We start from the raw sequence: 22,357 nt of genomic DNA, 5'->3' as shown, positions 1-22,357 counted from the left end.
ATACAATTTGCAATGTATGTAGCCCCAATTTGGTATTGAAATAAATCTTGAGTGTGTAATGTTTTTTGCTTGATGAGTGGATGAGTGTGTGGTGTGTATAGAAAAGGATGTTTCAAAGCGCTTCAGCTCAATATTCTTTGAAATAATTGGTTTTATTTTATTTTAGCTATAAAAGCCATTGGTCTTATATGTTAAAATGTATTTACCCAAAACAGAGGGGCACATTTTGGGCATCTAAAATGAAATTAAAAGTTTGAAAATGGATTTAAAAGTAAACAAGATATAAACTTACTAAAGTTCCCACACTTTTTGCTAAGAGTAAATAGAATAAATGTTTATAGTTGATTAGGCCGGATAGTTAGGTAAAACTTCCAACAAATATACAAATATATCTAAAATAAAAACATAAATTAGAGTTTTAAAATAAATAAGTAATAAGCTCTCTGATCTTACGCACTTTTAGCTTAACATTTAGATTTTTAGTTGAATTTAACCAAATAGTTGGGCTAAACTCCCAGCAAAGTGGAAAGTTCACAGACTGCTCTGGGTTTCGATTGGGGAGAACACGCCTGTCGCACGGCCATCTCCCAGGTGTCCAACAAATGTGAGAGCGAGTAGTTCTTGGGCAACTTCGAGATGCGTGCGATGAGAGCTTGTTGCACAGTCTGCAGGAAAGGGGTGGCTGAATACTCCTGTTCCGCCAAGGAGCAGTCCGGAGCCTGCCACGGATATTCCTCCGGCACACTCACACTTACTGGCGGAACACTGGGCAATCGTTTGTCATCCAGGCAACAAATCAAGCGAATGGTCTTGTTGTTTATCTGTGACGTGGTGTCCAATTTCACTTTAAACTTGGTATCGAGCCTAGCAATTTCGCCTTGAAGCACATGCGGCACTTCCTGCTCAAAAGACGTAGACTTTTCCTCTACCCGAGGTCGCTTCGCGGGCACTGGAGCTGTTATATCCGTACCAAAGAGCAGCTCCAAAGTGGGTCGGAATGTACGATACAGTGTGTGATTTGCTACAGGACTTTGCAGCGTTGTATTTATAACCTCCAGCAAAGGATTCGAGGATTTCTAAGTACAACGAAGAATATAATAAAATTGCCTATTGAAGGTAGATATACTTACACCAAACTGCTGGCCGGAATAGGAGATGAGATCCATCTTCTCAAGCGCTTTTTCACACTTCAGTAGAGTCTCAAGCGGCACGCGCTGTGTGGGATTGCAGAGAATCTCCAACAACTTACTCATCTTTGTCATCTTCTCCACATCTATTAAAAAACAATAGTATTAATTTTACGATACACATATATGTACTTCGAGAATAAATACTATAGAAAATATAAAATACTACTAGGAAATTTATAAATTTTCGCAATTTTCACGTTTAAGCCACTTTTGATTTTCAAAAGAAATAAAAATAATAATAATGGCTAACTAGTTACCCAGTTAAATTGTTAATTCTTATCTTTTTTTATTAGTAGGCAGAAACGATGCGCAAAAAACGAAACGTGAGGTTATCAACTACTTACTGGTTCCGTCGTTACTGATCTTGGCAAGCATCCGCTTCAGAGGATCAATGTACTTGGTCAGCTGCTTGTATTTCTCGCGGTACAATGCCTCCTCCTGGGGATTAAATGGACTGTTACCAGTAACCTGGCCAGGAGTGTTGATCGAGGCACTTGGAGACTGCTGGCGAATATTGCGCTGCGAATTCTGCATCTGCATCATCTGCGGACTGGACTGGGGAACCAGTGCCGGACTAGGAATCATATTGGGCGTGGGCATCTGAGGAGTCGGAGGTTGCTGTGTTGGCGTCTGATTGCCCACCACCAGCTGTTGCTGCATTTGCTGAAGCTGCGCCTGTTGCTGCAATTGCTGAGCATCTGCTGGAGAGGGACTGGATCGCATGAAGGGCTGTCCCGGCTGCTGGCCACCCACTCCCACACCTCCTCGATTACCGGGAAACATCTGACCCGCCTGGCTCATGGGCATATTTGGCTTTTGCTGCAAATTCGGTGGCATGTTCACACCCATACCGCCCATCGAGTTCATTCCTCCCTGTTGCACAGCGTTGGGCGGCAGGCCTGCTCCACCCACTTGTTGCTGACCCGCAGGTCCGCCAACTACATTGTGTGGTCCCTGCGGCATTCCCTGCATACCCTGGCCGGGCATTCCTTGAGGTCCGCCCATTCCGTTGCCTTGGCCCATCCGCATCATGGGATTCATGCCCATCTAAAGAAAGGAACGATGGATATAATTAATTTATCATAGTCAGCAATGATAGTACTTGCCCCCAATTGGTTCTGTTGAATCTGCTGCATGGGAGGCATCTGTTGCATTGCATTTACGTTCATTGGTCCGCCCTGGATCTGATTTGGCCCGGGTCCGCCTGCTCCTGGAGCAGCATTTGCTCCGCCAGCTCCGCCGACGGCGGGTCCGCTGTTCGGTCCCGGTCCTACCATTTGGTTGGGCATGCCAACGCCCACGCCCATCTGCTGGCCGGGATTTCCGACAATCTGGCCCTGATTTTGGCCGCCGCCGGCGCCCATTACGTTCATCACTCCGGGGGCATTCCCACCTTGCTGCATCTGTTGAACCTGCATCATCTGCTGGGCACCAGCTCCTCCGGCACCCATGGGCATTTGGCCACGGATATTGGGCATGGGCTGCATTTGCTGCTGTCCAGGGCGCTGCTGATTCAGGGATTGTAGCAAGTTAGAGGCAGTTCCGGGGCCACCGGGCACTGGCGCTCCTCCTCCGACGCCCATGGGCATCATCTGGGGATTGCGATTTCCTTGACTGGCAAGATTCTGAAGTGCGTTCAGTGGATCTTGCATCATATTCTGCCCCCCGCCCATTTCAGCATTTGGGGGCGGGCCACCCTGCTGTTGTTGCTGCTGCTGCTGTTGCTGGGACTTTCGTGACATGTCTTTGTAATGCATAAAGAGCTTGGCTACCAGACCTAAATACTCGTCCTTGGTACGCGACTTTCGAAATATGTGGTTCTCCATAACGCCGGCATTTTTAGTCTGGTCCTGCGCATTCGGTGGCAACAAGTCGTGGCTGCAAAAAAAAAATGGAATTTTCAACATGGAAATCGCAGAAATCTTTCGAAATTACATTTTGGAGATGACATTCTGACGAAACTTTTGACTCTGCCAGTCCTCGGTCATATTGGTAAACAGTGAAACGAATTTTGTGACACTTAAATTAACTTAATCTCGATTTCCACACAAATGCATTCTTCTTCTCCGAGCAGAGTGTGACCGTTTCAGGAAACTGCCTAAATGTCAGATGGCTCTCTGAAATCTCGATGTTATTTAACAGAATGTAATATTTCCTGTAACGGTCTTTTGAATATGTATTTTAATTCCATTGACCAGAAATATTAAATGGATATTTAAAACACTTTTGATTTTAAAATAACCAATTTATCTAGCAAATGAAAATAACTCCAATAAGAAATGTGACATTGTCCCAATACTTCTGAAGAAATTACTATATAATTTTCATAAAATATTACAAATATATTAAAATATATAGTGAATAGAACTTTATGGTGTTATAAGGTCATATTTTTGGCAGTCTGGTTAACCATCGGTTATTTAGTTAACGGTAAACATAGCACGAAGCAAGTTCAATTAGCACCCCTTGATTGCTTTGGTTCTTAGCATTTACGCGGGCATTCTTTAAAAATATCACAGATATGTCTGGACAGGAAGAAATCGGAGTGCATTAAAAAATACGGGTTTGAGGTCACTTTAAAGGGTAAGCATGGGAAACGGAATACCTGTAGTATATCTATGGTGTTAACTTGGTATTTCCAAGTATATTTATATTTAAAACTACACAAAAAGGTTTCATAGAACATTTTAACCTAGTTTACACATAGGCTAACCAAAAGTTTTCTTTCCGTGTAAAAAAAGACACCCCCTCCAACCACCTGTGAGAGCTATCTCCCTCACACGCCGAGAAAGAAAGAGAGCGCTGTTTTTTTCTCGTTCTCTCGCGTTGCGAATTAGCACTCATCCGCCGTGTGTGCTTTTACCGTTTGTCGAATTGCTCACTCGCGTTTTTGTTTTCGAAGAGAGCGGACGTGCACGGACGCGTTTACGCTGGCACATCGCATCGCTGGATTCCGTTCGGTTACGTTCTGGCGTGTTTTTTTCTGTTTGTCGCGTTGTTATTAACTTTTGTATTTTACTACCACTACGGAACGTTGTTTCTGTTTCTGTTCTCCAGCGTTTACCCGCCGCTTTTTGCCTTTTTGCCACCTGTACAAGTGTGTGCTGAAAAAAGATACACAGTTTGGGCAATAGAGCGTTTTCAATGCCGGCTTTAAAGTGTGTGTTTTGCTGACGTTCCCAACTGTCATATCTAATTCGTGCCAACAGTCCGAGGAAATAGTAATAATATAAGTGGAAGAGCGAAGCAACAGTGCAATTGAATATACTTACATACATATGTATGTATGTAAATCGTTATTATCAGCGGATATCGCTCATGCGACGTGTGTTACCTTGAAAGAAAAGCACCAAACTTGTGTCACCTATTGTGTACCTATTCCACATAATTTCCATAATTTCTCCCTGTGTATGTTTGAGTGCGTAGCCGAATATTAAGTGAAGTACAGAAGCAACAACAAGCCACAGCAGCAAGCACATCAGTTACTATTAAATTATATTGCAAGTTACAAGCTGGGGGAGAAAAATAGAAAAAAAAAACAACAAATAATCAAGCGAAACAAGGCGAAAAAAATACACAACAAAATCAAACAATAACAGTAAGGGCAGCGAAGAGAACATTTAAGTGAGCAGCGACTGTGCCGTAGACGTCAACTGCGACAGCGGCTGAGGGTGCAGCAGAATTAACAACAACATCAGGGAAAATAGACCCACAATGTCGAAAAACTGATGAGGTTCGTGCACAAGCAAAAATATTTAATATTGTTTAAGATTATTAAGGTTTAATAAACGAAATAAAATACTCAAAGTATCTTTGAAGCAACTGCTGACTTGGATTTAAAATTCATTAAAATGATTACATTTATTTTAATGGGTATCGCTTTTTCCTATTTTAAAATTCAATTATTTATGTTTTCGGCTATGTACTTTGTTTTGAATATCTGTGTAAGTATGTCGAGTATGTGCGAGTGTGTGTGAATACGTGGTTTATTTGCTGCTTGAGTGCATACGCTTCCCCTCCCCCTCTCTCCACATAATCGAACGTTCTTTTTTTTTTTGCTTTGCTGAGTGCGGCTTACGCTGCTGACGTCGCTGCCTGCGCCAACGTCGCCGACTTGGGTGCTCTACTTTATTCTCTTCTTTGGCATTTTTGTTTTGCGGCAACGGCAACAACAAAGTCGATTACAGCGACAGCCCCAAAAAGCGCCACACAGACAGCAAAATAATAACGCCTGTCCAAAAGGTTCGACCAAAATGTACCCCGTTAAATAGGCAACCCTTTTCACTGGAATATTTCTCGGCAGCCGATATCCTAAAGTTCTCGAGGCGAAAGATTCCAATACTCATATACTCAAATTGCACTAGGACGACATTTATACGGTATTTCTAACTCGGTACAACTAGCATTTTTTTTTTTTGATTTGCATGCCGTGTATGTTCTGTGTCGATATTTTTAACTTGAACGCCATTTGGGGAAGTAGTTGATATTCTTCCTTCCACTATCTATGCAGGGTATTACATCAACAACAATAAAAGTGTGTTGACATTTTTGTGTTTTTTTCGATTTTTTACGTCTGTTTTGCTCTATACGTTATGGCATGTGTGTGCGAGTGTGTGTGTGTCGCTGCCGAGCCATGGGCTGCGGGTGGCGGAAGAGGGTGGTGGGTGGCGGTTTGGGGGCGCAGTCCATGGCAGAAGCTCTAGTCGAGGGCTACGTGTTTAAATTATCAAGCCGAGCTTGTCATCGCCACACGCACGAACATCAAAACTACTGACACACATACGAGTGTGCATGTAACGTTCGAATGCCCGATATATGTATGTATGTACATATGAATGTTTGTATGTATGTATGTAGTACCTACTAAGTGTATATATAGATTTTTATAAATGATTGAAGTGAGTTTGCCGGCTGGCAGTTGGATCGCATCGACATTTGAATTTTGAGTTCTTTGCCGCCGGGCAATCATAGAATATATGACAGGCGGCCGAGCCTATTGATTTTCAATCAATATTTCGTCGTGGCCACATAACGCTCAGATATTTACAGAGCCATACAGTGGGGGTCAAATTAGTAGCACTACAGGCTGGTTCTTCAAAATGTGTCATGGTGAATGAAAAACCAATACATTTGAAATAGGAGCGTCTAATTTCAGTAGGTATCAATGAACCCGCACTTATACTCCTTCGCATTGCTAATTATTAAGATAAGATAAATATTTAAATGATAATATCAAGATAATGTAATTTGTTCTTTAAGGCAGTCTCCAAATAAAAAGCGTACTTGATCTTCTAATGGCATACACTTAATGTACTTAATACTTAATGTCAAACATTACATGAAAGGTTAATGGGATTAAAGTAGCTTATTGTAAACATAGATACATCCGTTGCCCGAGCATTTTGGTAGGCAAAGATAAGATAGATACCTAGTTTAACTGCGATTTTCGTTCCAACACCCAAAGTGCGGGCTGCTTACCCTTTGGAGTGGCATAAATTAGCGCAGATTCAAACTGTTTTTATGGATCTACTCGGACTCGGACTGACTTCCACATATGCGACCTCAGCTGTTTGTTTTCCATACGATGACACCAAGTTTCTGCCTTTCTTTCTTTCTGGCTTCTATCTGCTGTTCGATTTTCTTGAATTTGTTTTGCATTTGAATGTGGAATTGGGAATTGCTATAGCTTCATCGACTGGGTCGCAGCCCTCTTCTCCCCACCGCCCTTTCTTCGCGTTTCACCTTTGGAGACTCCGCACCGCATGTGCTATACATATATACCGATGTATGCAAAACAATCGGGGAGCTGAAGCCCCACTGTGGCTGCGCTGTCGGCGTCGCAGCCGGCGTAATCGTCGCTGCTTTTTATTATCATTTGATTGCGTTGCTTTATGATTGCCCGTTGTTGCTGCTTGTCGCCTATTTTATTGTTGCTTTTTTCCACTTTTTCTAGCTTTTGCTTTTTGCCCATTTGCTGCTCATTGTTTATTTCAATTCTCCTTTTGGGCTGCCCTCTCTGCACAGGAAGAAATGCCGTAGATCGTTCCACATTTCGACTTTAATGCAGCTATGAATTCATAGTTCACTGTTTCTGTTCTTCGTTTGTTTTAAATTCTTAGAGATATACCATTCATATTGCAGCGATGTCTATTCAAATCCCCTTTCTTTCTGTGCATCGCCCCTTCCTCCAGTTCTTTTACCACAACGGCAGATTTGTTGTTGTCGCTAGTTTGCTTGTTTCCTGAATATACTTAATTTGTTTTTGCGGTCGGTGGCTTAGCCCTATTTAAGCAACTCTCACTCCGCCGTTTTCCAGGGCCTGTCACCTCCTGGTGGAAAGCCATCGCCTCGATGCACTTTTCCGATCATTTCGGTTGCTCGAAGCTACTGTTGTTATTATTTGTCACGCTTCGTCATCGAACTGGAAATGGGAAGTAGGGAAGAAAGGAGTTGCAAACAACAAAATTGGAACGCTAATGGGAGCGTGGAGCTGTCATGTTTGCTTATGAGCGGCGGAGCTTATGAGCTTCATTTCCGCCCGATTCAGGACTACAGGCCGGGACACAGTCGAGCGGGGTGAGGTGTGGGAACTGGAGCTGTCACATGTCTGGCAAAATGCATCGGGAGCGCCTGCACTGACAGACCCTGTTACTGGTCTCAAGGAGGGGTATGCTGGAACGGGTGGGAAGGATTTGAATACATTTTAGTAAGGCTTAGTTAAGTATATTTATGGAAGAACTTACTGATTAGTGCTCACTTCTTAAAACCTTGGATGTGTTCATATAATTTATACATTGCAAACTCATTTTTTTCTTCCAAATGTATGGTATATAGCAGGATTAAGTTGAGATTGAGTCTGTTAAAAGGACCCAGGCGGTGTTGTTTTTCCTTTTCGCAGTTCAATCCTTTCCCGCTATTTTTTGCCCTTTTTCTTCTCACCACGGCAACCACTTGTTTTCCCAAGCACAACAACAGCAGACACACAGCTACAAACGCGGAACTTCCCTTGGAAGGCCCACACAACTATACTCGCCCATTTGTTGTTCGTTGCCTACTTCTTTCCTACTTTTTCTTTATCCACACCCTTCGGGGGCATTTTCCCCGTCGTCTTTTCCTTTTCGACGTCTGCGTCGGCGCAGGCGGCGCTGCTGGCGTCGCTGCCAATGTCAGCCTCGACGTCACATTCCTCGGCTTCATCAGCTTCAACAGATAAATAAGTTTTTGCTGGAAAGTCGCACGCGCTGTCACGCCTCCTTCTCGTAAAAATAACTGCAGTCCTCAAAGTTTCATAATTAAAACAAAAGCAACGCTGTGCGGGGAATCCCCCACACACCCACACACACACAGCGTGTCCTTTCCTAGTGTGCGTACATTTGTGTTCCGTTGTGTTTGTGTTAGCCCGCCTTTTTTCTGTGCCCAACATATGGCAGCATAATTCCTCGCCTTTAGGGTAAGAATTTAATGAAAGCTGCCTTGAATTTAAATGTACATACTTTACGGCTCTACATTTTATATTTCTACGAATTTTTCTGTATAATTCATTTAATAACCTCTCAACAGATTACCAAACATGCTCACAGAATCTAAAAATATTAACGGACAACTTTACTTACGTTTATTAACAAACGCCATTTACATTTCTTTCTTAATACCATTAAGGTATATAAGGTATAACTAGTGTCTGTCTTGCACTTTTTAATTTAATTAATTTGTACTTTCCATTCGAACGTGGCACAGCAAACTCATTTTATTCAGTTGCGCTGATCTCCGATATCAGCGTACCCTTGGGCGTATACGCAATGCGATCGACTTACGACGGCGCCCGGCTTTTCGAATGCTCGCACAAGTATATGTGATGGCGAGCCGGAGCCGAACTTCTTTGATTACCATTTCCCCTTTCGGTTTGACGACTCCAATCATGATTTGCATTGCGATCCCATTTCGATTAAAGTCTCCAGTCGCCGTCGACTATCCGGCAATAGCGATCTCATTTATTCCGGATGGTCGCTTCACGCCCAATTAGACTAAAAGCCCGACCCGAATCGAATCGAATCGAGAGGCAGAGGTCGATTATCCGGAGCCGACTGCCGGGTCATCAATAATATTCGCCGCGGACGAAAGTGAATTATCATAATGAATTCCAGTTCGTCACTCGCCGTGCCAAGTGTACTATACTCCGTTTTAATTTTATTCTGTGCGCGGCGCTCTTTGTTTCCAATTGTCCATTTGTTCAATTGTCCGTAGTGCAAACCATGTGGCTGCCGGCGGACAGTAGTTGTCCTTACGGATGGAACTGTCCCTGGTCCTCGCAGGTGGTCGTCAATGGACTGTGGATGAAGTTGCCGCCCGGCTATTACGAAGGTTCCAAGGGGAAGAAGGGTACGGATTCGATACACTTCAAACATTCAAAGCGCATAAAGTGTCGATTTTCAAAATGAATTCTGGAGTGTATGATGTGCAAATTTTGATTACACCGATGCCATATCAGCCATCAGGCTCAAGCCTTAGCATAATTATACATAATCTCATCGAGAGTTTAAAGGTTCAACGCGATTTTCAAAGACAACCGCTCTTATCGACATGCCAATATTCTAGGAATCGTGAAGCTTTCGTTGAAAACCTCAAGCGAAACACAGATTTCAACATTGTTTCACTGCTTATTTGGTTTCATTTGGGTCCTGATGGTTTACGGTAGCTCGTGATCGCGATCCACATTGCCTCCTCCGATTGTTTTCAGTGTGGTAGTCGTGTAGCACCTTACAGGTATTGATGATTAAGGAGCGAGGTTCCATTGGCTTCTAGCAATTATCTGCGACAATTATTGGTTTTTCCCAGTGTGTGAGTGTTTGTGGCCCACTTTACGGTGGGCGTTGACATTGAGTGGGCGTGGAAAGGGGTTCGATTGTGGTTGCTACCATTGCTCTTTGCATTGTCCATCCCTTCTGCCGGCGAGTGCGTGCGTCTGTGTTAGTGGTGGGGTCAATCATTAATATTTCATGAACATTCCACATTTCCATTTCACAAAGCCCAGGCGCGCGTTTTATTTTGTAGTCCCTGTCTGTAATACACAGACCGAAAATTCGAAGCTCTTTAGCATTCAATTGATTTTTTTTAAAGTAGTACTTACTCCAAAGACCAAGCGTATTAATGGTAGAAAACTTTAATTTAGCAAAGGATCGCAAGACATCATCTTAAAGGGCTCTCAATGAAAGTCATGTATTGTCTGAAATTTTTCTAAGTGCGGCTTACCCCACCTCACTGCATCCTGACATCAAAACCCCACTGACACACTTGCTGCGAAGGACTACAAAGGACCTGCGTGCCGTTGAAGACCACATTTAATGACCAACAAAAGCGAAATTGTCGCGGGGGCGTCGAGAGGTGTATGTTGTGGGGCTTTCCATTTTACATTTAAATGCCAGAGAATAATTGCTTTTCCCTGTTCGCCGTGTTGCAGACCTATAACCATTGCGAATGGCATTCTAGAATGCAACCGGTTGAACGAAGGGGAAATCCTAAAAAGAGACAAAAAAAGACTTGGATGTGCATATGTATATATCAATAGTAAAAGCAAATGAGGTAATTTTAAACCATTGGGCTCTTATTAACCACTTAAAGTAATTTGGACGGATTTTGAATTGTTGTAACGATACATCTTCAAATATTGGTTTTGAAATTGCCATATCGTCATAGGGTTTGTGTTAGTCAAAACGACCTAGATAGCTTTTTGTGCCCAACAATTTCGAAAAGGGGTTAACTCAACATCATTTTTATATCAACGATATGTGAATTTGAAATAAGTTGATAATTGGAATTTTCGAGAACTTAAAGGAATAATTCTTTGCTTGAATATAGACTAACTTAGCCTATATAATTAATTTAGTTAGCTTTTCTATTTGCATTGACTTTATGTTAAATTCCAACATAATTACCTCTTTGCAGCCAACAAGATGCAAGCGGTCATGGACACGGCCGCTATGGCCATCGCCATGGGATCGTCCGGTTCCGGATCCGTATCCGGGCTTAGCTCCGGCTCCAGTTCCGGGCCGGGCAGCAGCAGCAGTGGAAGCAGCAGCAGCGGATACGGAAGCGCCACGACCACGCCCACCAGCGGCGGCCACTTTGACAATTCGCCCACCTCAATGCCAATGGCCACCATAGCGACAGTGGCTCCGTTCTACAGCGAAGCGCTGACATCGCTGGACGCCCAGCAGAGACAGCAACAGCAGCAGCAACATAATCCAAGTCACTATTACCCACAGAACTACGGATACGGAAATTCCCTGCCCCTAGATACCGCCTACAACTACAGTGGAGCTCCGTACAACTCGTACAGCAGTGGAGCAGTGGGACAACAAGTGTCTGGAAACAGTTTCCCCGTAAGTGGAATTCGCTACGAAAAGCTCACTCCCGCTGCGGGGGCCAAGTATGGAGCAAATCCAATTGGCGCAACCGGTACGGGTATCAAGCCGCAGGCTACGGCCACGCCCTTCTACGCCCAACCGCTTTCCGGAGGTGCAGCAGGCTCCGGCGGTTATATTAGCCAGTCGAATGCCACTTACGATCCGTACAAGTACAAGATTCCCTCCGCCCAGGCTGCAACGCATTCGATGATGCCGAGTAATATGGCAGGCAGTGCTGTTCCGGGTACATCATATGGCCTACCCCTAAATCCTGGAGCCGTGCCCCAAAAACAGACGCAGGTGTCGCAACAGACACAGCTTACCCAACTGGAGCCGAACTATGCGGCCATTAAGCCTAGTAGAAGCTATCAGGGAATGTCCACAGCTGCGGTTTACGGCGGAACTGGTGGTAACTCCAGTGGAGTGATGAATAATCCCACGTCAGCGCAATATTACGACAAGTACGGAATGACCATGTCCATGTACTCGCCAAATGGCGGCTTACCCATGTATAGCCAGCCCGATATGGGTCCCGAGTCCGCCGGACTGCAATCTTACAGGAAGCCCACCAACAACTGTCATTGGGGAGTGGACTACAATTCGCCCAATTATCGATCTCTACCACCGGCGACAGGGCCCAACAGCACTTACCATCACCCCCATCCTACTCCCGGGCCCGGACCTGGACCCGGACCTGGACCCGGACCTGGACCCGGACACGGAACCATCAACAGCGAACTATATTACGGGTCCACGAAATACGATAAATACGGAAGCGCCGGAGTATCGCCGTATGTCAGCAATCCGTATGGGGTTCCTTCGATTACGCAATCCTATGCCAGCAGAAATTTGTGGTCAGGTGCGGAGAATGCGCCTTTAAGTTCCCGCCAGAATTGTTGCTCGCAGGGATACCCCTTGAACCAGCAGAACTGCTATTACCCGAGGGGTAATGGCTACGGATCTATTTCGGGCCCCTATGGAACTTCAGGAAGCGCCCCGCAATCGCAACCTCAATATCCGGGAACTGGACCATCCGCCGCTGCCATGAAGCTCAAGCATCCGACTGATATGTACGTGGGCCACGGCCCCTACGAAGCCACGCCCAGTCAACTGGGCTATGGATATAGTCCACAGGCGCTGTCAGGTTCCACCACATCGAATAATCTGAACAGCCAAAGATATACGGCGCCAATGGGGTTGGGAATGGGCGGCATGGGAATTGGTATCGGCATGGGCATGGGAATGGATCCCGGGAGCGGAGGCTACTACAATGATCTGAGTCTCAACACCCTGGACAGCTATGTTTCTCCTACGATGCCCCAGCAGCCCTTGCGAACACAACCCTATCAGGATTATCGCAAGAGATCTGGAATTGTTGGTCCCACCTCCTCGGGAAATTGTTATCTGGGACAGACTGGAAATTCAGTTGGCGGATCCCTTACCAACCTCGATGCACAAGTGGAAAACTATGTGGGCTTCAATCTCCACGCCGCGGCATCCTCCAACATAAATTACACTGTGGAGTCGACGAAAGGTACCCAGAATTACAACATTCGCGACTTTCTCTCCACGTGGAAGGTTGACGACGAAGATGAAACAAGTGCTGTTCTTGAGATGGATCCTCCGGCTGTGGCGGTGGTGGCACCAGTACCTAGCACACCCAACTTTATGTACGAATCTCTGCCACCGACAGGACCTCAGGCCACAGCAGTCGTGGATCATCAAGGCATTAACTTACCAGACATAATTATAGACATTGAAAAGGCCAATGGAAACGGCAGTGGTCCCGTGGACGATTCCTTTGGCAGTTTCGACGTGGAGAAAGAGTTGGATGAACTGCGTCTCAAAACGAATGCCTCTGAGCAACAACCCGTCAACGAAAGCGATGCCTTGGCGGAGATCCTCCGAGAACCAGACCCTGAGTCATTGATCGAACAATCCGCCGATCATCCCTTGCCCAGTCCCATTCTAAACAGCAATGAGGCCTATGAAAATGTACCACAACCACTTGTCCCTATGGACTTCGATCAGAACAACAGCTCAAACTCAAACGAATCCACCTTTGCTAAGGAGTACGAGACCTTTATTCACAAAATCGATGGTACCGAGAGTGACCCCGGAGAAGCGACTGTCCGTGTTGAAGGGGGGGAGCATAGAGAGAATCCGAAAAGATTTAAGTTTTATAAAAGAAATCGCAGAACCACAGATCCCCAGGACAGGTTAGATCAAAAGGATGAAGAACCACCGGTGGGTCCTTGCCAAAATCAAAATGAAATCTCTCTCTCGGCTAAAACTTTGGCCAGAGCCAGTAAGAAACTTCTGGCAAAAAAACGGCGAAATCGCATTAATTTGCTTAAGATCCTGGAATTCGAGAGCCCAAAAATAAAATATCGGCATTATTTTAGGATACTGAAAGTCTTGCGAAAGAAAACCGCCTATAGTAAAAGCAGAGAACTCCGATCCAGCCTAATGAAGAAGCAGTTAACCATTTTAAAAGAGAAACGGCTGCCTCTGATCAAGAGGCTGATGAAGAAATACGATGCGACTCCGGATCTGCGTAATCCCCCTAGTCTCAAAGGGCTGAGTGTCTCGGCCTTGAATTCCTCCGAATTCAGGAGCAGTATACTGAGTGGAACAGATCGGGAGACGGTCATCAAGAGTGCGTACAGCTACAAAGATAAGACTGAGGAAGTTCATAAAGAGCCAGATCTGGAGGAGCAGGGCTTGGACACCAGTTCCCTGGAGCTGCAGTCAAACTTTAAGGGGTTTGATGACATCGAAAATACGAACATGTCTCCAAAAATTAAATTGAGAGTGGAGCTGGATGACGAGGGAAGCGACAAGAGCCCCATTAAAAGGGAAGTGGAGCATGACGTTCAAAATAAGGAGGAGCAAATACAAGCGTGGCTGAAAAATAGTGTGTTACCCACCCCAGAACCAGAAATTGATGCTGAAATCCCGAAACAAGAGGCTGGTGTAGCGGAGTCGTCATCTTCTTCAAGCTCGAGCTCCAGTAGTTCCAGTTCAGACGAAGACTCTAGCAGCTCGAGCAGCCAGGAAGATGAAGGCGTTTCTTCAAGTAGCAGCAGTTCCAGCAGCACCAGTTCCCGGAGTTCTTCGGCTGGAGAAGAGAGCGACTTTAACGAGCTAGCCGCCCTGGAAAAAGAACTCTCCCAATCGCAAACCGGAGAGCACATGGGGGAGCTCTGTCCCCGGGAGATAATTGTCAAAGAGGAGAGCCCTGAAGAGTTACACCCAGAAGTGGAGGTCTCCAACCACGATATTGCCAAACTGAAGCAGATCCTGGAAAGCGATGGCGAAGCAAAGCCAAGTGACCTTAGTAAGATTGCCTTAAATAGTTCCTTAAAATCAAATGAGATAGTCGTAAGAGAGGAAATGGAAACTGACCTTTTAGCAGCATCCGAATCTCCGGATAGATGTGGTTCTGCTCCTACTCCCCGAGAACTAAGCGTCGAGGAGGCGCTGGCGGAAATGTATCAGCTTTCAGATCTCGAGGGCAAGGAGGACGACGAGGAGCCGAACACCAACGGTCAGGATGTACTGCTAATCAACCTGGCCGAGATATTTGACTCCAGCAGTGATCTCTATGTGGTTCAGTGCGACATGAACGAGAACATTCTGGGCGTGGTGGCCAATGAGGATCAGGAGGCCGAGGTTCAACCCAATCAGGCTAGTCTTGGTCAGGTGAGTCCCGCCGCGGAGGAGCAGGCCGACACTCTGCAGCTCATCCAGTTGTTGGCTGAGCCCCAACCAGAATTTGATGCCACGCCACTAATACATCACGAGGAGGTAATTCACGATGAGAAGCCTGATCCGCAAAAGGATCGGCGAAAGTTGCTCAAATATCTGCATGGGAAGTATGTACAGAGTCGGATAAGTCGCTTCTACCACGCCCATCAAGTCCTGCGGAAGTACAAGCGCCAAAGAGCAGGGAAGAAGCGTCTCGGGAAAGTCAAATAGGTTTGCAGCTTTTACCAAAGATATTTCTGGTCCCTGGACAGGATCAGATGTGTTCGGCTCGTCGAAAAAGGCGATCGAGTCGAAAGTAAATAAAAGATACACCACACGTACACGTTAGATACACCACAAAAAAGAAAACTAAAGATATGGATGCAAATGCAGCTACACTTTACAGAATCTCAAGACTTTTTTTAATATTTGGATTTATTTAAGGAAACGGAATGTAGCATAATATCTATGTATAGTCCTTTTAGGAAAATCATAATTTTTAAACTTTTACGATACTTATTTTAGAGTACCATATATATTTTAGATATCTGTGCAATATTTACATGGAAAATGTCGTGTTTATCTGGAATGCGCGAATTCGAATCTCGATGGGTTAAGCATGAGTAAGCAGCGTTAGACAAAGGGTTAAACGGGGGTCAGTCGGGGAGTTTTGGGGTTTCTGTCCGAGTCGCGTGCAATTAACCAGATACATACATACTTTATCGGCTAATGTATCAGCGTTTTACTCGCTCAGCGAGTCGAGCCAATTTAAAATGCTTTTCGCCAAAGGTCAGGCCCAGATTGAGATACATTCGCAATATGACTTATACACATATATCGGGGGGAATACGCGATTCCAGTTGCGTGTTAGCCTTGGCGTAAGTTGGCGGACAAAAAAAAAACCCGCCCAACGACGCCACCCACTTGTAGCTTAAATTTTTGCCACCAAATGCAGCCTAGACCAAAAACTAAATACATCTGTTGCAATTGTTTGATCTGTTAGTAGCCGAAGACTTTGTTTTAGTGCAATTATTTGTTAGGTTCCTAGAGCAATTTGTTGTGTTTATTTTAGGAATACGGGAATTACCAAAATTGTTAGGCTTTGGCTTCGTACACCTAACCATTGAGCCCAATTCCCATATCGACAAGGAAATCGAAGGGTTTCTGTTTCATAAGACCCATCCCTAATTGATGCTTTGCGCATACGGCGACTTTAGGGCATAGCCAATCACAAATCCAGACCGGTTATCGAATTTGGCATGGGGGCCTTAAAGAATTCTCAACGCCCGACATATGCAAAATGCGGATGAGGAAAACAATATTCAAGGGCAATGCCAACTATGAAATAGACTTGGGTGCTGGTCTAGTCTTAGAATCCTAGCCCACAGCAACACTAAACTAAAAATGTTATCTTATTCTATAACCGAGACCACCTAGATGTCTTTTTCTCGTAACACATTCCAAAGGACCAAACATTTGAAACTAATACATGTATAATGTCTAGCTAAGCTTCTAAATGTACGTTCTTTCGTTGGTAACTTTTACAACTAAGTAATACGCTTAATTTTAGTACAAACAAAATACGAAGTGCAAGAGCTAGCCCACTAAATGGAGTAACAACGTTAGCAGTAACAATAATATTTATTGCGCAATATGTACATACATACCATCCTTTGCCACTCCACTCCACACACATTCCACAATGGATATAACATAGACATATGTCTGTAACTCTATAAATCGGATGTTTTCACTGTACCTTAGCTTTAAGATTTGTGACTTTATCAATGTGAGTGTCTTTGAGCAAACCAAACAAAAGAAATGATATACGACACCCAAAAAAGAATAATAAATGTTTTATGTAAATGTTATTCGGTGAGTTGTGAGTTTTGATTTCAATGGTTTTGATGTGAGTGAATAATATCTGATAATAATCTGATATCTGCTAATACCTGATATCACGCAAGATTCCTAAAGCAAGTCCATCAATCACCTTTCTTTTCTATTGTACAGAAATATTGCAATTTATTTTGTAGAATTAAAAAAGAATAGCACAGTTCACAAATCTAGAATTTGCAGGCTAAAAGTAAAAATCCAACTTTTCGGGTTATGTTGGCGTCCTCCACCCTTTCAATGTCATTCAATATCCTCATAATATGTAAGATCAACTGTAGTTGAACTCTGGCTTTGGTATCGTTTCTTGGATCTCCTTTTGAAGGCCCGTTGGTCTCCGTCTGCCGGTCAATCAATCCAATCTCTTGAAGGCTCGACCACAGTCTCCACAGTACGATCATCTGTGAGCGCACCCAGTCCAGACCCAGTGCATCACTCGAAGTAGCGCTTCTTGAGGTCCGGCGGATAGGTCACGTAGATGTAGTGCTCGTTCTGACCCAGACCCGCCTCCTGCTGCACAATCTCGTGCGTGGAGGCGGAGGCACGAAGGGATTGCTGCGAGGAACCCACATGGCGATGCCTCGTTTCCAGCGGCCGCGGATGCGTGTTGTAGTGACGCTGTGTATCGCCAGGAGCTCCAGCGCCTTGTCCCGATCCTGATCCAGCCACTATGTTGGTGGCAATCTGGCGAGAGGAGCTACTTGTATAGTCGCGTCGGTCTAAAATGTCCTGTGGGTAGGCCAGGCTCGTCGAGTGGCGATGTTGCAGGTGGGGATGCTGTCCCGAATGCTGCACCCGATGGTGCAACGGCGTGTTGGCGTTGGAGGAGCTGCTGCGAACGGCCCCTTGGGTGGGTGTGCCCACTGTTGGCCCCACCGGACGCTGATCGGCGATGTAGTGCCGCGGACTGTGCCGATGATACTGAACCTGCTCCGGGTACAAGTCCCGAACGGATGCCGCCTTCTGCTGCTGTTGCTGCTGCTGTTGGTAATAGTACTGCTGCTCCTGAAGCAGGTGCTGCTGTTGCTGCTGCTGACCAGCTATCCCGCCGGCGTCCAGGTCGAGGTCGTGCCGCGTGGCATAGTCCACATGGTAGTGATGACCCGCTGCTGCTCCTGGCATGTAGATGCTCCCGCCGGCGCCGATGGATCCCTGGCCGTAGTAGTGGTTCGCGTTGATTGTCGTTTCTTCGGAGCTGAAACAGGTGACTTGGGTTCGCTCAATCTCAATGGAAGAAAGAGGTGGCCAGGACACACTTACTCGAACAGGATCCAGATAATGTAGTAGCAGAAGCAGATCCCAGTGGAGAGCACGAAGATCAGAATCACGATTAGACCCCAGGGAAAGGCTCGGGGCTCCAAGGGACCATCCTCCCAGTATCGATCGCAAGTCAAGTACCAGCACACCGCCTTGTTCATTTCATCTGCGCGCATGAAAGGTTTTCAAGTATAATTCTGATAAACATAAGCGTAAAGTGCACTAACCTTCCATCTCCTTGAAGGCCTGATCCGACATTGACAGCAGCAATCCCCCGATGCAGCTCCTTAGCAGGATCTCGCAGCGGTTCTTCAGCTTACTCAACTCCTCCGGCTTGCAATTGGCTCTGGCCTTGTTTCCGTTTCCGTTAGCCCCCGATCCCTCCTCCGCTTTGACCTCGTCAGCGGACTGGCCACTGCCCTCGGGTTGTCCACTCCCCTTCTCGTCCTCCTCCTCGCCGGTATCGTTCTGCCTGTTGGCCTCCGGATCCGCTGCCGGCTTTAGGTGCGCCTTCCCCAGCTCCTTAAGCTTGTTTAGCAGCTTCTCGCCCGCCGATCTCGTTCTAGCCGCCGACCCGTCCTCTGGCGATGGATCTAGGCGAAGGGGATTTGCTGTGGTGGATGCACGATCTCGGGGATGGTGGTGGGATTGGGGATGTGTTCGCTCACCTGCCGGTGACTGATTCTGCTTGCTGGCCTGGCTTGGCTTGTCTTGAAGTAATTGACGGTTTTGTACTTTGGCGGCACGCGAGGCACCCAATGTGGAAGTTCTGGAAAGGATTGAGGCGTCATATGACTGATGGCAAATACGAGAGCAACAAAGCCGAACACACCTAGGTATTAAGCTCAAGTAGGCAGCATTCGCTTTGGCCAACGCGGAGTTCTGGCCCAGGGAGTCGCCCCAGACCTCGATGTCCGTGACAATGTGCTGGTCACCAAACTTCAGGCTGGACGCGTCCTCCGTTTCGAAAACCTCACACCGCATTATGTCGCAGAAGTCGGCTAGGCAAACGGCATCCTCCGCCTGGGAAATTCAAGTGGAATTGGAAATATCAGTTGACTCGTCACTAGAACTAAACCTCTCTCTAAAAAGCTTTTTACCTGATTAATGATGCTTTTGTGGCGTGTGTCGAAATGTAAGTCCAGGTGCTTCTCCTGGTAGAAGCTCTTGCCACATTTCCTGCACGTCCACTGAGTAGGTCGATCCCTTTGCTTGGCATCCTGGCGGGGGGCAAAGACATCCCGAAACGGATGAAGAGGACACTCCAGCGGCAGCTTCACCTTTAAGTTTATTTGTTTCGGTAAGAAAGGCTTGTATCAAGGAAACTCGGATGTAGTGGACTTACCTGATGCTTGTCCAGAATGGGAGTCCATTTGGAGCGCACTATTTTGCGCACCAGTCGGCTGTTATCTCGCGAACAGAGAATTCTGATCACATTCGTGGGCGGCCATGGTATTAGAAGCAGAAAGTAGACCAGTGCAATCTGGAAGTGTTTTAATTGGGTCTCTAGATTTGGCATGAAACAAGAACATACAAGGTAGCCCATCACGCAACTTTGCCGGCTGACCTAAAACCACCCTCCCTTTCTTTTTGGGTCACTTAAAGTTGAAGGGAGAACCTCGCAGAAAATCGATAGCGAAAAAACTGAATGAAAGGGGTGGGCAGTTGCGTCTTCGCGGAACACGAAATCCCTGGGACGGGAACTGAAAAGACTGCTCGGAGGAGTTGCTCCCGACTCACCTCGAAATTATGATATTTAGGCGACATTCATACTATGTATTTATGGTCGCTGTGCTGTTGGTGTCCTGTTTTTTCGGTCTAGAAATCCCTTTTTCTAGTTCTACTTTTCCTGCTCAAATGAGATATGAATTGTAGGGTGGTGGGTGAAAATATCTTTTAGCCTTGCCAAGGACTGGTTTTTCAGTTGTGGGTTTTGCTTTCTGATAAAATAAATAATAAAGCCAGATTGAGCTTGTTCTACGTCCGCACTGGTACAAGTTTCTTCGCTCTCTAAAAGTGAATTCGCCACTTCCTGTACCGCTCTCCCGATTGTTAGCTCTCAGTTTTATTCCCGTTAGAACGTTGTCCTGCGCCAGTTATCGACAGCTGTGCCAAGGTTGCAATGATGCAGCCTATCGATTGCCTTAATATAATAGTTTTAAAATTACATTATTTCTGAGAAAATCAACCAATCCATTAATTTATGCACCCTCTTGAAAAAAATAGTAGCTTCCGCAAAGTTTTACATAATTTAAATCCGCTTTATTTTGTGGTTGTTGGTTTTTGTTGCAATTCCTTTTCGTCGGCAGAAACCGCCTTTGTAGTTATGTTTCCCGCTCATTACATTTTTACTATTTTACAAAATTCTAAACTAAAATTAAATTGTTTTCGCATAACTTTTTTGAACAAAGTCATCTCTTGAATTAGGGGCGTTCCCAAATCGAAGTCGCCCTGTTAGTTAGGCATTTACAAACTAGAGTACAGCCGGCGAGCGCTTTTTTTGGGGGCTAAACATGGGGATTCACAGTCCATTGTATATGCGATTGATCGAGGATTGGTCGAGTATTTTCTTGAGCGCTAGAATTAGAAACGTTTATTAATGACACAATTACTATTATTTCTTGTGATAATGTATATGCTAACCTTCCTTGTCCTCCTCCGTAAGATCCTTTTTGGGGAACTCCACATCGAAGGTGATGTACAGGTTGCCGGTGAGGTTGTTGTTCTCAAAGTTGGGCATGCCCTCGCCCTTCTTGCGGATTCTGGCCCCGGGCCACGTTACCTTCTCTCTCGTGACGGGCACCAGGTGTCCATCAAGGTGCTTGATCTCCATGGAGAAGCCGACAAGGGCATCCTGCAGACTGATGGTCACGTTCGTGTACAGATCATCGTTCTTGCGCAGGAATCGCGGATGCGGCATTTGTTGAACCCGCACAATGAGGTCGCCGGGCTCCCCATCGATATGTGGCTCCCCCTCGGCCACGAACCTCGTCTCTTGGCCGTCGACCATGCCCTGTTCCACCTCGATCTCCAGTGTGCGCTCCTCGTTGACCAGCTTCACGTTGGGACACTCGTCGCACACCGTCTGCTGGATCATCTGGAAGCGCCCGGGTCCAAGGTTCCGGGTGACCATCTCCTGGCGGCAGTTGCATTTCCTGGTTCCTGAGGCGGGTTTCGTTACGGGCTTGTTCCTCACAATCTCCACAAAGTTTCCGGAGTATAGCTCCTCCAGGGAAACGTATAAGTCCATTACGATATCGGCACCTCGCGGAGCATCTTGCTGCTGGCCATCACCACCAAAGTGAAAGCCGAAGTCCCCAAAGAAGCTGGAGAACGGATCACCACCGTGATCCATCATGCCCTCCTTCTTGAGGCATTCCTCGCCGCAGCGGTCATAAGTCTTCCGTTTGTCCGGATTGGAGAGCACTTCGTAGGCCGCTCCGAGGTCCTGAAACTTTGTGGAGGCATCCGGGTCGTCCTTGTTCTTATCTGGATGCAGCTCCTTGGCCAAACGGCGATACGCCTTCTTCACCTCGTTCGTGTTGGCGTTTTTCTTTACGTTCAGTATCTTGTAGAAGTCCCGACCGGCAAAGGCCTCCTCCACCAGCAAGAGGGACAGCTGAATTATAACCAAGCACTTGATAAGCTGCATTTTGTCTTTGATCCTGTTTGATTCAGCACTTCATTCTTTTTAACCAGCTGATTCGAAATACGATTTTAAATGCTGGCAAAAGTGTAAAAAATTGTAGTTGTCGCCGCTGGCAACTTTGTTTGTGTGTGTGAGTCGTGGTCTGCGCTGATTGGTTGGCGCTGTCGTTAGGGTTGTCACCACTCCTCTAACAGAACAGCTGTTTCGTCTTACAG

At 45.8% G+C, this 22,357-nt stretch overlaps 4 protein-coding genes across 6 annotated transcripts; 1 reads left to right on the top strand and 3 right to left on the bottom strand.

Annotated features, from left to right (window-relative positions):
- Positions 1-133: 133 nt before the first annotated feature.
- On the bottom strand, positions 134-3,271 carry LOC6617260 (mediator of RNA polymerase II transcription subunit 15). The gene is made up of 7 exons (XM_032718192.1): positions 3,126-3,271; positions 2,297-3,068; positions 1,535-2,237; positions 1,131-1,273; positions 458-1,076; positions 293-392; positions 134-234 (listed from the first exon to the last, which is right to left on the bottom strand). Exons 1-5 carry the CDS (start codon positions 3,176-3,178, stop codon positions 507-509), a joined length of 2,241 nt encoding a protein of 746 aa, XP_032574083.1. The 5' UTR covers positions 3,179-3,271; the 3' UTR covers positions 134-234; positions 293-392; positions 458-506.
- An 801-nt stretch (positions 3,272-4,072) lies between these two features.
- LOC6617259 lies at positions 4,073-17,214 on the top strand. Its single transcript, XM_032718591.1, has 2 exons — positions 4,073-4,923; positions 11,133-17,214. The coding sequence occupies exon 2, from the start codon at positions 11,141-11,143 to the stop codon at positions 15,572-15,574; it is 4,434 nt and encodes a 1,477-aa protein (XP_032574482.1). The 5' UTR covers positions 4,073-4,923; positions 11,133-11,140; the 3' UTR covers positions 15,575-17,214.
- A 127-nt stretch (positions 17,215-17,341) lies between these two features.
- Positions 17,342-20,514, bottom strand: LOC6617258. Of its 3 annotated transcripts, XM_032718607.1 has the most exons (8): positions 20,234-20,513; positions 19,839-19,976; positions 19,594-19,773; positions 19,326-19,516; positions 19,162-19,262; positions 18,721-19,086; positions 18,497-18,659; positions 17,342-18,431 (listed from the first exon to the last, which is right to left on the bottom strand). In XM_032718607.1, exons 1-8 carry the CDS (start codon positions 20,258-20,260, stop codon positions 17,669-17,671), a joined length of 1,929 nt encoding a protein of 642 aa, XP_032574498.1. In that variant the 5' UTR covers positions 20,261-20,513; the 3' UTR covers positions 17,342-17,668. The 3 variants fall into 3 exon arrangements, with proteins under 3 accessions (XP_032574498.1, XP_032574492.1, XP_032574501.1); XM_032718601.1 differs by having other exon boundaries at positions 18,721-19,262; XM_032718610.1 differs by having other exon boundaries at positions 17,834-18,444; positions 18,721-19,262; positions 20,234-20,514.
- A 219-nt stretch (positions 20,515-20,733) lies between these two features.
- Positions 20,734-22,305, bottom strand: LOC6617257 (dnaJ homolog shv). The gene is made up of 2 exons (XM_002041548.2): positions 21,137-22,305; positions 20,734-21,070 (listed from the first exon to the last, which is right to left on the bottom strand). Exons 1-2 carry the CDS (start codon positions 22,143-22,145, stop codon positions 21,015-21,017), a joined length of 1,065 nt encoding a protein of 354 aa, XP_002041584.1. The 5' UTR covers positions 22,146-22,305; the 3' UTR covers positions 20,734-21,014.
- Between the last annotated feature and the right edge of the window lie 52 nt (positions 22,306-22,357).

The sequence above is a fragment of the Drosophila sechellia genome, chromosome 2L (genome assembly GCF_004382195.2).
Source record: "Drosophila sechellia strain sech25 chromosome 2L, ASM438219v1, whole genome shotgun sequence".
In the NCBI taxonomy this organism is placed as follows: Eukaryota; Metazoa; Arthropoda; class Insecta; order Diptera; family Drosophilidae; genus Drosophila; species Drosophila sechellia.
This window is presented reverse-complemented; position numbering and strand designations above follow the sequence as displayed.